The sequence below is a fragment of the Dicentrarchus labrax genome, unplaced genomic scaffold (genome assembly GCF_905237075.1).
Source record: "Dicentrarchus labrax unplaced genomic scaffold, dlabrax2021, whole genome shotgun sequence".
NCBI classification, from domain to species: Eukaryota; Metazoa; Chordata; class Actinopteri; family Moronidae; genus Dicentrarchus; species Dicentrarchus labrax.
In genome coordinates, this window is record NW_026136718.1 from 11,304,179 (window position 1) to 11,319,554 (window position 15,376).

At 37.9% G+C, this 15,376-nt stretch overlaps 1 protein-coding gene across 3 annotated transcripts; it reads left to right on the forward strand.

Moving 5' to 3' along the window:
* Positions 1–393: 393 nt before the first annotated feature.
* slc5a5 (solute carrier family 5 member 5) lies at positions 394–15,017 on the forward strand. 3 transcript variants are annotated; one of them, XM_051377489.1, is made up of 18 exons: positions 394–698; positions 1,336–1,378; positions 2,940–3,362; positions 4,519–4,584; positions 4,801–4,852; positions 6,094–6,161; positions 6,811–6,965; positions 7,080–7,220; positions 8,587–8,716; positions 9,311–9,399; positions 9,724–9,836; positions 9,915–9,985; positions 10,477–10,563; positions 11,984–12,186; positions 12,469–12,566; positions 12,813–12,898; positions 13,250–13,333; positions 13,669–15,017. In XM_051377489.1, the coding sequence occupies exons 3-18, from the start codon at positions 2,997–2,999 to the stop codon at positions 13,804–13,806; spliced, it is 1,947 nt and encodes a 648-aa protein (XP_051233449.1). In that variant the 5' UTR covers positions 394–698; positions 1,336–1,378; positions 2,940–2,996; the 3' UTR covers positions 13,807–15,017. The 3 variants fall into 3 exon arrangements, with proteins under 3 accessions (XP_051233449.1, XP_051233448.1, XP_051233450.1); XM_051377488.1 differs by having other exon boundaries at positions 394–694; XM_051377490.1 differs by lacking the exon at positions 1,336–1,378 and having other exon boundaries at positions 394–694.
* The last annotated feature ends 359 nt before the right edge of the window (positions 15,018–15,376 follow it).

Here is a 15,376-nt window from a genome sequence, read left to right on the forward strand (position 1 = left end):
AATTAATTTCAGTGAAACTTATTATTTAGTTATCACTTTAAAATCTTGTTATTGGATTTATATAGGATGCTTACATTATACATCTGTTCTGTGCCTATAATTTATATGAAATGAGTTTGTATCATGGAAAACAAACTACATCCATGGATGAAATGACAAATTTAAGTCAAAATCAAGACTCGTCCCACTTTCAACACACTCAGTAATCAGATTATTACTGAATAATAATCCCTCCCTTATTCTCCACTCTTCCCCACCTTCCGTCTTTCATAAACACACACACACACACACACACACACACACACACACATACCTACACACACACTCTCTCTCTCACACACACATATGTACACACACACACACACACACACACACACACACACACACACAGGGATTGCGTCCTGCAGAAAGTACTTTCATTCTCCAGCAGGTCTGCATTCCTCAACAGCCACTTGACTATCTTTTTCTTTTTGGTCACGCACTGTAAACTTCCTACCTGACCCTCTCCCCACACTCACCTAAGCAGCTTTTTTTTTTTTCTGGAGGAAAGATCATTTTGACCGTGTGCACACGCCTCACGCACGCGCACATTAAAGAAGGTGTATGGAGGTGAAGCAGCTGCTGAGGACTGAAGACGGCTGTCAGCACATTTCTCTTTCACCAACTGGAAGCAGAACTGAATGGACTAGTACTGGTGAGTTTTTTTTTTTAACCTTTTATTTCAACTGTATGATTTGAAAAACAAGATGCAACATTAATCATCTGCAGCAGATAACTTTCAGAGTGAGTGGATACTTCAGGGATAATTATGTTTGTGTCTGTCTGGCTTTTGCAGAATGTCAATCAACTATGAATCAGACATATTTATAGAGGTCATTTAGATAGATATTATTCACAATCATGTACAAAGATATTGTGGTAGAAGCATACTTAGAGCATTAATTAAATTTTTTTCCAAAGTAAATTTAAACACTAGAGGTCAACTGATATGGGTTTTCAATGGTCGATGCCGATATTTAGAAAGCAGGGCTGCCGATGGCCGATATTAAAAGCCAATATCAAAACAAGGAAAAGTCATGTATAATTCTATTCTATAGGAAATCCAGAAAAACAGGATGTTTACCACACCACACTATAACTCTTTATAACTACACATTCAGCATTTGTCAACAGCACATTTGAGCATCTGTCTGCAGGTCCAGCTACGGTAAGATGAGTAACACACATCAGCGGTAAGTTTAGGGAAAGATAGTGGTTAATCCTGTGGAAAGATTTGTTTAAAGAAAGCATGAATTGTATTTGACTGATTGCATTGTTTCCTTTGATTGTGGGTAGGAGACACAAACTCTGACCTTCACTCCAAACTCCTTGCAGTAGTGTAAGTCAGACTATCTATCTATCTATTTGCACTAATATTGACAAGACATTTTGTGTTAAACATTGACACATTTATTTTTGTCCCCAAGGTAGGTAATTAAAAAAACAGCATAGATCAGCAGCAACATATATACATTGTTAATCTGAAAACTTTAACTGATTCAAAGTTCATGTCAACATACAATATGTAATAAAAAAAAAAGGCTTTAATCTGCCGGTCATCTTGGCTGACAAAATGCTAAAACAAGCAGGTCAACACACCACCAGTCAAAAATGAATGAATGGATAATTGTGAAATCTCCAGTCAAGTACTCAAATGGAGTGAAGCAGTGATTGTTCTGTGACAACAAACTTGCGAGAATTAGTTGTTTATTAGTTGTAACACTGTGTTACAACTAACCCCGCTGTGTGGAGTTTTTCTCAAGCCTAGCTATTTGCTATGAGCTGATTACATGTTTCATAACTGTGATATGTTTTAGGCAACAAAACAGTCATTACAATAATATAAGGTTGGATTCCCTCAACTTAGACACAGCTCAGTAATCGAAAAAGAAGTATGATAAAGAAATTTACTTACTAAAAAAAAACGCTCTTTGCCAATTATCTCCACAAAAAAACACATCCGAACTCTCCTCGGAGACAGTTAATCCAACATTCGGAGGTGCCATGTCTACACTAGTAGTGCTAATGAATGCTTTTATGAGGTGGTCTACTATACTATACTATATGTTTTCCCCATTGACGGTTAAGGAAACAAGCTTGTGAGTGGAATAGCTTTAAACTGTCAGTTTATCGTTAAGCTGATAGTTTAATGCTATTCCACTAATTAAGAGATGGTAGTGGTAATGTGCCACAAAATGTAACGATACACCAACAATGCTAGGGAAGGTAGAAAATGGAAGAAGGTTTTAAAATATTTTAAAATTGCACATGCACACACACAATATATATTTAATATACTTATATTAAAAAAAACAATGTTAACGCCCTCTAATCAGAGGAGGACAGTCCACCTCCGCCAGCCTCTGCTTTGAGTGGGCGTCTGTGAAACCACTGCACTCATTTTCAAATGTATATTGATCAAGAGGCGCATCATTCACGGGAGTTTATGCTAACGTTTTGCTGAACCATACTTTGTATTTTTCTATTTTGGTGCAGTTGTTTGGACTTTTACTTTAGAAGCACCAATGGAGTGTAATGTTTACCTTGATCCGACACACTGACAGTCCGCACATACTGGACAATTAGTCTTTCTGAGCCGTTAGCTCAGCGACAACACAGCCGTTAGTCAATGTGCTTCGAGTGATTGTAAAATCTCCAGCCGACTCTCTTTGATTCCAGTACAGACACGGAGAGAGCCTGACAGCAGCTGCTCATAAGCTCTGACTACCAGCTCGCTATTTCTGCTACACCGCTGTTCAGTCTGTCAATCACTCTGGTTGGTGTCGATGATGCATTTTTAAATTTGCTGAGAGGGAGGGAGCTAGCAGTCATTAACAATGTGCCTTGTGTCTCCATCAGACGTTGTATGGTCACTAATTGACTCTCATTCACTCTTACAGATCCACCAAACATCTGGATCCACCATACTAAAACATAGCGACCATCAAAGTATAATAATGGAAGAGCAGTCCACCAGTGAACCATCCATATCAGGCTTCGTCCTGGCTGATTACGCAGTCTTTGCGGCGATGTTGTTCGTCTCTATGGCCATCGGACTCTTCCAGGCCCTGAAGAAGAGCCAGAGGGAGGCCAGTGCTGATGACTTCTTCACCGGGGGTCGGAGCATGCCGGCAGTGCCTGTTGGGCTGTCTCTCTGTGCCAGTTTTATGTCAGCAGTCCAGGTCCTGGGTGTTCCCTCTGAGGCTTCCCGCTATGGCTTTAAATTCCTCTACATGTGCCTCGGACAAAGCATCAACTCCCTGCTGACAGCTTACCTCTTCCTGCCAGTTTTCTTTCGACTGGGCATCACCAGCACCAATCAGGTCATAATGAGCTTCAAGTTATTACACCCCGGGCTGGAGTGGGACTCATTTTCAACCCGGGAGATTCATGCCTCAAACCAGCCCACTTAAGTTCACAACATAGACTTTTCACATGCATAAAACATGCAGTCTTATTTCATATTATTTCCATCCTATTCCCTTTCAATTGAAATACACTTCATATACAGTGAGTGGTCACTAGTATAGTGGGTATAAATGGTGGTGCTATCGTGGTACAACAGCTCACCTGTGCCTTGCAGTTAATTGGCTGATGTTTGGTGGCATTGCAACATTGCCTAACATTTGGCATCCAACGAAGGACTTCTTCATATTGCCTATGTTATATGCCGTACGCCACACAATTCCTTGACACTAAACTTTAATTGTGGTTTGTAGGCAGCGCTATACATTATATTTTGTTTTGCACACCTAACATCTTGGCACTGTAGTCTAAGCTAGCATACCTCTCTTATCGTCTTATCGTCACCATCAACTTCTGCTTGTTCTGTACCTTGTTTAAATCATGAACAAGTTACTGAGTTTGGCACTCGGGGCGGTGCTCAAAGCAGCCGAAGTCAAAGGTCAAACATTATTAGTCATCAATCAGGTGACCAATCAGGTGACCAATTGAAACCTCCTGGGCCCCTGTAGCCCACATGATCTATTTATAACGTTATTGTGTTTACCAACCCTGTCACCGGCCCTTGTGGATGATCGGCTACATCCCACCGGGAATCTTCTTGTTTCTCCCGATTTGCCACTCCAAGCCTGATTACAACAGTTAAATATATATTCCAGTTTCATGTAACTTGTTTGCAACAATTTTGTATTATTTAGAAATAATATATTCTAGAATAATTATCAAAGGAACACGAACATTTTCTTAGTTTTTGATGGTTGTGTAGAGAATGATGTAAGAGAGAATGCTTTGATCTGAGCGTTTAAACAAACTAAAATACTAATATAATTAAGCATTGAAAGTAAGAGTTATGTATTTTCTAACCAAAGGTAGAAATAAGGTCAGGATTTCTCTGACACAATGTTGAAATGCACCTGTGGGTGATTAAACATGTTGAATATAAGAGGTGAGGAAGGATGATGGATGTGTTCAGAGATACTCTGCTGTGTTATAACTGCAGCCGTCTGCCTGTCACAGTATCTGAAGATGAGATTTGGCAGAGGGATGCAGCTGTTGGGGAGTATCCAGTTTCTTGTGGCGACGGTAAGACAGACATCACTGTGCTCTCTGCTATCTGCATTGTTGAAGAAAAAGTTATATTCATTGCTCTTAAAGAGGATGTTCTTTTCTCGTGCAAATATTTGCTTTGGCTCAGACCCAGACTCCAGGAACTCCAGGGAAGCAGCTATTTCATTTGCACAAACCAAGCAGGACCTGTAAATGTTCTTTAACCCAGTGATGTTGTTTTGTTTTGCTCAGCTGCTTTACACAGGGATTGTCATCTATGCACCTGCCTTGATCCTTAACCAAGGTAGGAAAGCTCAACTGAATCCCCTCTTTCTGTATGCATTGATGGGATGTTTTTATTCATTTGACATTTTAATTATAACTCCCACAAAACTTGGAAATTTGGTCCATCACTCACAAATAATTCACAACTTTCTCTGTGAATACACAACTTTATCACCACATATAAATGTATTAGACCTGGCAAAGATAAGATTAGACACAAGGGGACAACCTGTGTATCATCTGTGTATTTATGGTATGTGAAAGTGTGAAAGTGATATGAAAATCCAGCAAAACCTATTGCACTGAGGTTGAAGGAATTTTACATAAATATATTCCAAAAATTAATTGCAGTAAACTTTTAGGTTATATAGCACAACAAACATACATTTCATGGTAACCAAAAGATATTCAAAGGTTTAAGTTATACTTTTATTTATTCTGTATGTGTTTTTTAGATTTAGATTTAGTTTTCTAACTGCCTCTTTATTAGAGCCCAACTAATACATTGGTCAGGAATACATTGTATTCAGTGCATTATCTTATCACAAATAAGTTAATATCACTGAAATGGCAGAAATACCAAAGTACGAATGCTGAGAACAATTATTTTTTAATGCCATTATCTCGAGATCAAAAGCTGATTTATCTTGTTATCTCAGTAAAACAAAAGGTAGATTTCTTAAGATAACAAGATAACTTACCACAAGAACAGGACTTTTGTTTTCTCTAGATCACAGAATGATTATGAAGAACTGTAAAATGAGTGCCTGGTTCATTTTATCACGCCTGGTTACAGCCGTCACTGTGACTGTTGGGGAGGAACGGAAAAGAGTTGTTGTTACCACAATGTACATCAGACCATTATTATTATTATTTATGTACAATGTGATGCAATCCTGACAAAATGTATAAGGAGGAGACTGAGATTTATTAAGTGAGTTTAAAGATCCCTGCAATGTCCAGATGTTTGCCCTTTTTCCCGACTGCAGGCTCATTTTGGTCACTAGGAAAATGAATATTAACCCGGCACGTTACATGTCAGTCCTCCATACATTGTCCATTATATTGAACCAGTGCTACATCTATACATCTAATACACCATATATGCATGCTGGCATGGCACTCTAAGTAATAAGTAATAACAGGAAACAATCTTTTCTTTTCACAGGATAATAAGTTAATTATCTCGTTATCTTGAGATAACAAATCTCCTTTTCTGGAGATAATGAAATAATTAACTTGTGATCTTTTTAATTTCAGCTACTGGACTCAACATGTGGGTGTCTCTGTTTTCTACTGGCATCATTTGCACCATGTACACCACACTGGTAAGGAAATATTTTTTGCCATCTCATCAAACCTGCATAGCACCTAAGTGCTAATGAAATACATTGGCAGGGTGTTGTCCCATCCTTATAAAATGAACTGTGTCTACTGTGTGTATACTGTATCTGCACAATCTATTTCTTTGTGTTGCATAAAGAGACTGCAAACTTTCATTTCATTGTACAATCGTGTGTTATATAATAATAAACACATTTCCTTGATCCTTAATCTTTAATATCGATTGATCTTTAATTGAAACATTTTAACAAATATATAAATAAAATTATCCTTTGGGACAACAAACTAATAAAATCAAACCAGAGTCTATTAATATGAGTATTGATTCATTAATTTTGATTGGTGTTGGCAGCTCGATCTAACCGCATGTTGTTCAAGACGTGTTGAGACTGCAAAGGAAATGCCCAAAAGGGTTACTTTTATTAGAGTAACTGAATGACTTTATAAACATAACTTCAACTGTGTTTCTATTGAAATAACACTATTTAAGCTGTGAAGTGAAACGCCCAGGCCATACTGCTATGTAAACGCTGAAACTAAGGGAACAGGATAAGCAATTAACATGTCTTGCCTTTAATTTGCTGATGATGTGGTGTGTTTTCCTGTCTGCCTCTTCCATAATCTCTCTAACAGGGTGGCATGAAAGCTGTGATCTGGACCGATGTGTTCCAGATTATCGTCATGTTGTCGGGCTTTGTGGCCATTTTCATCTACGGCACAGTTCTGGTCGGTGGTCCTGCAATGGTCCTGGAGATCGCCAACAATGGATCACGCATTAATTTTAATGAGTAAAAACACAGTTTTCATTTAAACACATAAATATCTGGATAACCCTACATTTCAACAATAATGCACAATAACAACAATTTACACAACAGGACCGTTTGAATGTTTTCCACCAGTTTTGACGCTGACCCTCGGCAGCGCTATACCTTCTGGAGCCTGTCTGTTGGGGGTGCATTTGTTTGGCTTTCCATGTACGGAGTAAACCAAGCTCAAGTCCAGCGCTACATCTCCTGCAGAACGGAAAGAGAGGCCCAGTGGTGAGTTGAGATCCTTTTAGCACTTGAAGATCGAGATCAGGTGTCTAGAACAGCAACTAATACGTTTTTGTGAATTGAATTTAGGTTGAGTTTATAGATTGTAGGAAAGCAACAAGCATCGCCTACAGGTTTCTAAAGAGATATTTTAAGGCTTGGTGTTTGGCTCACCATAAATTAATTAACCACTCTGCACCTGAGAAGAGGCCAAGACAGCAAGACAGCAAGCCGAGCACACAAAGGGCTCTGCTGGGGTCCAACACAAGCCAGCCACTGCCTCAAAACAGCATTCAATGTGCCAAACAACTTTGTTGTTTTCAGTGCATGCATTTGGTTCTATATATTTTTATTCTTTGTTTCATCTTTACTTTTTCCTCTGCACTGTCTGTAAATTCAGGCTAAACATAAAACTAATTTTCCATTTGATTAACCCTGGGCTATACTTTGCATTTAGTGCTAATTTGCAAATGGTAAGGTAAGATGGTGAGCATTTTAAACATTATACCTGCTTATTATCAGCAACATAACATTGTCATTGTGAGCATGTTAGCATACTGATGTTAGCATTCAGCTAACACAAAGCAGTTAGCATAGTTCAATGGTAATGAGTATCTGTGGCTATTCACCAGTGAGTTGTAACTGTTCCAGTAATATAACAATAGTGTATTACATTGCCTCGGTAAATGTTTTTTTTAATATGTGACTTCAAGTTTTGCAAATACAGAATGTCCTCCCATTAAACAGCATGATCATGCAGCTGAGCTAACAAATGACTGTAGGTGATGACAGCTGCTTTGATTATACATAATATGTTAATAATAATACTTTACTGCCTGTGTAAATTGTCTGCTTTGGATTCTGGGATTTGAGACACAAAGTGAAATGTAATAGTTTTGTTGACTGTTAATTTAGATGAGGGTAAGTTATATTCAATAGACCTTTTACATCATCAGACATTGTGGCTCTGAATTATTTTCAATATATTTTCTGACATTTTCATGATGACATTCCCCTGTAAGATATTTCTGGTACTGCTGACTTCTGAGGAAGGACATGATTGTAATAAATGTGAATATTTTGAAAGGATATAAGTGACCGCTTCCATTTGGACTTTGTAAATGAAGAGTTCATGAACATGCAAGGCATAAATAAGCATCTAATTTCTCACAAATGACATTAAAAAGATACAACAGCATTTCGGGTTTCACCAAATTACTTGAAATTAGAGACTTCATAATTACAGAACCATCAGCAGGCAAATCTGAGGTTCGCATTTTCCCTCAACTTACCTGTTGAATGAGTAAATAATGAAAATGCAGAAAGCCAACAGAAAACCTGGGGCACTAATACTGTTTGCGTTTGATTGCAGGGCGCTGTTTGTGAACCAAGTGGGTCTGTGCCTGATTGTGAGCAGTGCAGCAACCTGCGGCATTGTCATGTTTGCTTATTACATCCACTGTGATCCGCTGAAGTCTGGGAGGATTTCTGCCCCTGATCTGGTACTCAAAACCCTCCAGAATAAATATTAATATTGATCCATTACAAGAGCATGGCACTGTATACACTGGACAATAATGACCGGTATACAGAAAGATACAATGGTGTCTGAGTTTATGGAAAAGGATCCATACCTATACTATTGTATCTATAATATTGTTGTATTTTTGTGCATTTATTCCAGTGTACATAGGCTTCAAATGATACTGGGTTTTTAAAGCTGGTGCCATTATGTTTTTACTGAATTTCTATTCTCAGGGTTGTTAGTCCGCTCCCATGCATTCCATTGTACAGACTGAAAGAATATTTGTATGTCTAAAATTTGTTTTGCCAAATACTCCATCCATCATCCATCGTTTGAAGTTGAATGTTTTACTTTACACCTCAAATGTTTCCTTTAGTTGTTTACACACTAATGCACACTAAAGTCAAACATTGCTGAAAGTATATTTTATAGATTATTAACAGGATAAAAAAAGTCACCTTTTGTTGGTTGGTGTTGGTTTGTGAAAAAATAATTTATTTACGAAATGAACAATTGAAAATAATTTATTTACTTTTCCACTATTTCTCCCTCTCCCTCTCGTCTGATGAAGTACATGCCTTACTTTGTGTTGGACATATTCAAAAGTCACCCTGGCTTCCCAGGTCTTTTCCTTGCCTGTGCATACAGCGGGACTCTCAGGTATTTCAATCTTGGCTTCTCTAAACTAAGCTTTCCCCAGTGGTGGGAAAATTAACTGAGTACTTTACTGTTTATTAAGTGCTATACAACAACTTACTTTTCAGATTAAACCATTCTGGTTTGTGACTTTGTGCATAAAAGCAATGTATGTTTGGGGCCCTTTATCGTGTTTCAGATGTCTATGAATTGTTAGCAGTTCCACCTTAAAGACATCTCCCCTTTGTGATGGTTTTATCTTACCTTAATAAAGTAAAAGATTATTAATAGTGTGTTAACATGGCCAGTGAACTGCTGATAACTAGTGACCACATGCTTTTTTCACAGCACGGCCTCCACAAGTATCAATGCAATGGCTGCAGTAACGATGGAGGATCTGCTGCGACCTCATCTGCTCCACATGACCCAGAAGAAACTGATCTTGGTTTCCAAAGGACTGTGTAGGTTGATTTCACTGAAAATGTCCACTTAACTAAGTTGTTTTCATTCTGAAGTATTTATTCTCTTTTTCATTTAAGCGTTGCTGTACGGAGTTAGTTGTATCACCGTAGCTGCTCTCTCCTCCCTGTTGGACTGGGGAGTTCTTCAGGTACAATGCCTAATTATTACAATATTACATGATATTTAATCCATCATCCAACCTCCAGTCATTTGTAAACAAAAAAATTGAGCTTTAAAACAGCTTTAAATGGAACACAATGTGCAGCCTTGCAACAACCTGCAAGTAGCTTAGATGATGTTTAATTGTTATTTGTAACAATCAGGCGAGCCTCATACAACCCATAGTGATTACTATTTGTTTTTACTTTTATTTAAATTGGATTTTTTACGATTAATCAAAAATTGTAATAGATGAATAGAAGTTATATGACTATAATAGCGAATTCTGTCTCAATCTTGCACAAACCAAAGCAAGAAATAGTAAAAGTTGAAACTCTCTCTGGTTAATTTCAAATATTTAATTATCTGAGCTCTGAGCAGACTGAGCTACATCATAAGATTTACTTTGTATTCTGTATATCAAGTGTCAGTGTTGTGTTTGGTTGCCTTTCCAGAACTCCCTTTGTCTTCTCTATTCAGGGTTCGTTCACCGTCATGGGTGTGGTCAGCGGTCCATTACTGGGCGTATTCATTTTGGGGATGTTTGTCCCAGCAGCAAACAGGCTGGTGGGTGACTTCATTTGTGTTGATTCAAGAAAACCTATAAGAAATGTTCACAATGGACCTACTTTATATCCTCAAAGCCAGTGATAAGGTCTGTTAGATCAAAGACGCACAGCTTCTCTCATTACACTACTCACAAAAAGTTAGGGGTATTCGGCTTTCGGGTGAAATTTCAGAATGTAAATAAAATGCACTATAACCTTTCCAGGTGATCTTAATTTGAACTTCTCTACTTAAATGCCCTACTTTCATGATATAATATCACTGTAGCATCAACATTTTACATTTTCATTAAATTTCACCCGAAAGTGGAATATCCCTAACTTTTTATGAGTAGTGTATATATCACAGAAATCTTCTATAAGAATCTTATATGGTTCTTTCTTCCAGAGCTTGAGCTTAAAATAAAAATAAAGACACACCACCACTCTTCTAGCACACTTAAACTACTTGTAGCTAGTGATGTAGCTACGATATAGCTTTTGACACATTTGGCCGTGGAAACTGGGCTGGTAGTTTTGCAACAGGTAAGAAGAAGTGAAAACTGCTGCCACACGATGACACACGATGTCTCTGAACTGCAGTTTTAATTCAGCACAATAAACTACACTGATTTGCCAATAGTGCAATAAAAGCTTTTATGTTCTATTGTTGATGATGAGAGAGATGTGATTCAGCTTGTAATAGTGAAATGGAAGAAACTAACTACAACACTTTAACAAAACGTTAATATGCTTTACTTATTTTACAAAAGTTTAAATGATTTCCTCCTCCTAAGACACGGATTTGTTTAAATGCAGTTACGTAAATTCCTCCGCTTTGTGTTATTACAACACTGCTTCTGTTTCATTATGAATGCTTTGTGTAAGAACGCCAAACAGTGCTTCTATCTATTAAGGAAGCTTCATACTTTCCATGTTGGTCATAGGATCCATTGTTGAATCTGCATTTACTGTTAATATCCTGACTTAAGAACGTCAGTGTCTAAAAGCCAACAAACCCATTTAAAATCATTAACTGAACACCTCCTTAAGACAACTTTCAGAGCTTTTTTTCAGCCACTTTCTATTGTCCTGTTAACCAGACCGTTTATCTGGAAATCAAACTTTCCTCAGCAATCTGTGTTCTCAAGAAGTCATTTTATTGATTCTTTGGTGTTGGTGAGTTGTATAATTATATGTTGGTTGTGTTATGTTTCACTTTGCTAGAAGGTCGATCATTAAATAAGAACATCATTATCACATTTTTTCCAAATGTAAAAAGTATTTTTTGCAACAAAGCTCTTTTAAAAAACATTACGCTATTTTCAGAGCTAATATGGATCTATTTCTGGAAAAGCTGACCTCAAACAACTTGCACTGACAAAGACCAACTGATGTGTTGCATCCTAACGTCTTCTGCTAACACTTGTACTTTCTTTCAGGGGGCATTCTCAGGAATATTAGTGGGCTTCTGTGTCTCTCTGTGGCTGGCAGTCGGTTCAACCCTTTACCCGCCCAGTGAGGAGACCATGGGTGTCCTGCCAAGCTTTGCAGGCGACTGTGGATCCAACAACGTCACCCTGAACAGCAGCCCTAACCAAGACGAACACTCCATCTCCACCCTGCTTCGCCCCAATAACCAGGGGTCAGTGAGTTCAACAAGGCCTGAACTGATACACAACTGCTTTATTAGCTATGTGGTTTACATTGGTTGAGGATGGAGATCAAGACCCATAACCTAAAACTAATACAAGTTAAAAGTGTGTGTGTGTGTGTGTGTGTGTGTGTGTGTGTGTGTGTGTGTGTGTGTGTGTGTGTGTGTGGTGAAATTTATTTGTGATTGCTGTAACTTTATTGATAGAAGATAAAATAAAGAACTAGATACATGAAAACATACTTTAATGAACCCTGACTTTTCCAAAATTAGGGGCCTGCTTAACTTCTACTCCATGTCCTACCTCTACTTTGGTGCCATGGCGACTAGTTCGGTCGTGCTAGTTGGGCTGATAGTGAGCTATGCTACAGGTAAGAAGATAAAGACACAAGTGAAAACTGCTGACACATGATGACATGTTATTCAGAACCGCCGGTTTAATTTAAACCAATAAACTACACTGAGTAGCCAGTATTTTACATACAACCTGCACTCAAGGCAATCCAACGTAATTGTCATGCAATATAAGCTTGTAATGTTCAGTTTTTTATGATACTGTATCAGAAAGGTGTGATTCAACTCAGTGGGGAAATTCTCTTGCTTCTGTCTGCACACAGGACCAACAAAGAGGAGTCATATTAAAGAGGGTTTGTTATGGTGGGATCTGAACAAAAAACAAGTAGAGGTCCCATCAGAGCGCAGAGTAAGTACCATAACACAAGCTTATGACTTTGGTGCCCCTTGTTTAATGTGTGTAGATGTGCCTACAGATTGTAGAAATGTAACAGAGTAGATCAGGATGAACCAAACATCTTAATAAATAAAGGCAATTATCTTGGGCTTGTTAACAGGATAGACTTATGGCAGATTTCTACCTAGTGCTCTTTCTTTCTTCCAGTCCAAAACATCTGAAATAATCTGAAGTATTATAAATCAGTTTTTAAATTTGTCCCAACTATGACTCTAACCCCTTTATTATTGTTAATAGATCATTTTGGAGCAGATTTGTAATGACACTACATGTGTTGCCTGTGACTGTGTGACTTGTTTTAAGACTGGAACAATGTCCAGGATGTTTACCTGCCTTCGGTACAATGCAAGCTGGGATACACACATGAGCCTGAATAGCAATAATCAGGTAAGGAAATTAATGAATAAATCATTATCAAAACAAACAAAACAACATATATTTTTGCTAAGTGAGTCCCACTTTTGATCAGCATTTGGAGCTTGACGTGTGATTTTTTTTCAACTGGAAACATAATAAATGTAACGTCATGTGCGGCAGATATGGTAGATACAATGTGTTTGTAGCATTACATCTACACAGTCTCACTGCTGATCAAACTTAATATTTCTTAATCATAATCGTGTTCTGAGAGTGCGCACCTGGCTATCATAGTTCAGTATGTGTGTGTTTCATTTTCCTTTTTTTTATTGTGTTAAAAACAGAATCTTGGTCTTTTTTTGCAGGGAGACAAGATGACAGATAAACCACAGCTTGTGCCTTTAAGGGAACTGCATAGGGAAGATGCAAATGAAGAAGAAGAAGAAGAAGAAGAAGAAGAACCAACAGATGCTGGTAACATTAAATCACCTCTCAGAGTTTAGGTGTTGAACAACTAAAAGTTTTTTGTAATCTCAAATAGCACTGATGATAGTGGCATTTCTTCTCTATTGGCAGAAACCTTTTTTAATACACGTCTTTTTCCTGTTCAATTCAACTTTTTGTCTCTTTGTATGTCCTAAGTCTGCCCCACATTTGGAGCTAAGTTTGAGTGAAACAAGAGGCTTTTTAATAAATGTATTTCTTAAAAATGTGATTGGAGGCCTTTATAATTGTGCCAAAGAACATATAGACTCTAATCAAATACCCTCCAATGTTTTTTTTTAAATTCTTTTAATGTTGAAAGGCTCTTTCATCAGGACATTCATTCTGGTATGTCCCATATCTGTAGCAATGCACACCTGCACTTCAAACAGTCTTAATGGATATGTGACAGGCAGTGTCTTGGCTTTGTGCGTACGCATTAACAGTAATTCAACCTTTCCCACTGTTTCATCACTCTGAGTTCGTGTCTTATCATCTCGTTACCGAAAGCTTCCTCTTAAATGGACAGTAAAGGGAGTATTTATTGACAAAAAAGTGGTTCGACTCTCTTCTTCTTATTGGCTACGACTGCAATGAATGGGAGATCTGTGACGGTCCCTGTCTAGTGTTGATGTGCTGATGTGGTTGACCAGTTATGACTTTCCACATAAATATGAAGTGCGGGAGACATCGTAAAGATATCAGAAGCATTTCCAGCCACAAAAGTTCAGAAGTCATCACTCATCTATAGTCCACACACAGCCGGCATCAGTAGAGACCTGTTACAACAAGATAAGCACGAAGGCAGCACCATCACTGACTATATATAACCCAATTCACTATAAATAGCAGCATTATATGTGAACAACCTCTGCTATATTCTGCAGTGAATGGAAGGAAGAAACATGAAAGACATCTCCTGTTGTGAATACTTTATTCATGGTACTTTGTGGATAAAAAGCATGACTCTGATTGCTACTGTTCATATCTGATAAGCCACTGGTTGTGCTTTAGCTTTAATGGAGGAATATTCATAAGAAATAAAACACCCCCAGTGCACTAAAATGTCACTACTTCACTACTTCTGCTACTGTTTTGTTTATGTTTTAACATTTATTCCATTATTGCTGCTTGTTGTCACAGTTGAAACAAATGTCTTCGGTTTCATAGAACATGCTTTATATGCACATGTTTTATAACAACAATTAATAAAATATATTCCACATTACAAGTTTCGCTGTCTGTGACTACATGCGTGCTTAAACCGCCTCCAGTGTTGTTGGAAATTACCTGTCAATGTAATAAATTTAAAATGTCAACACTTCACTTTCTGGCTCTTCAAAGGCCCGTGGAGGTTCAGTTGGTTCAGGTTTATTATCAGAGGGAGAGGATCCAGTTTTATGAATCTGTAATCTGTGTGTCACAATACGTTTCTTGTCTGAGGAGGAAGTTGCAGCAGCTTCGGGAGAGTTACGTCCCAAATTTTACTTTCCCTACATAAAGTCATGTCGATTTGACTCTAACGTAATATCATATTTGACAACAGCTTCACGATCATATCTTATAGCTTTAATGTTTTTGTGGATCTAA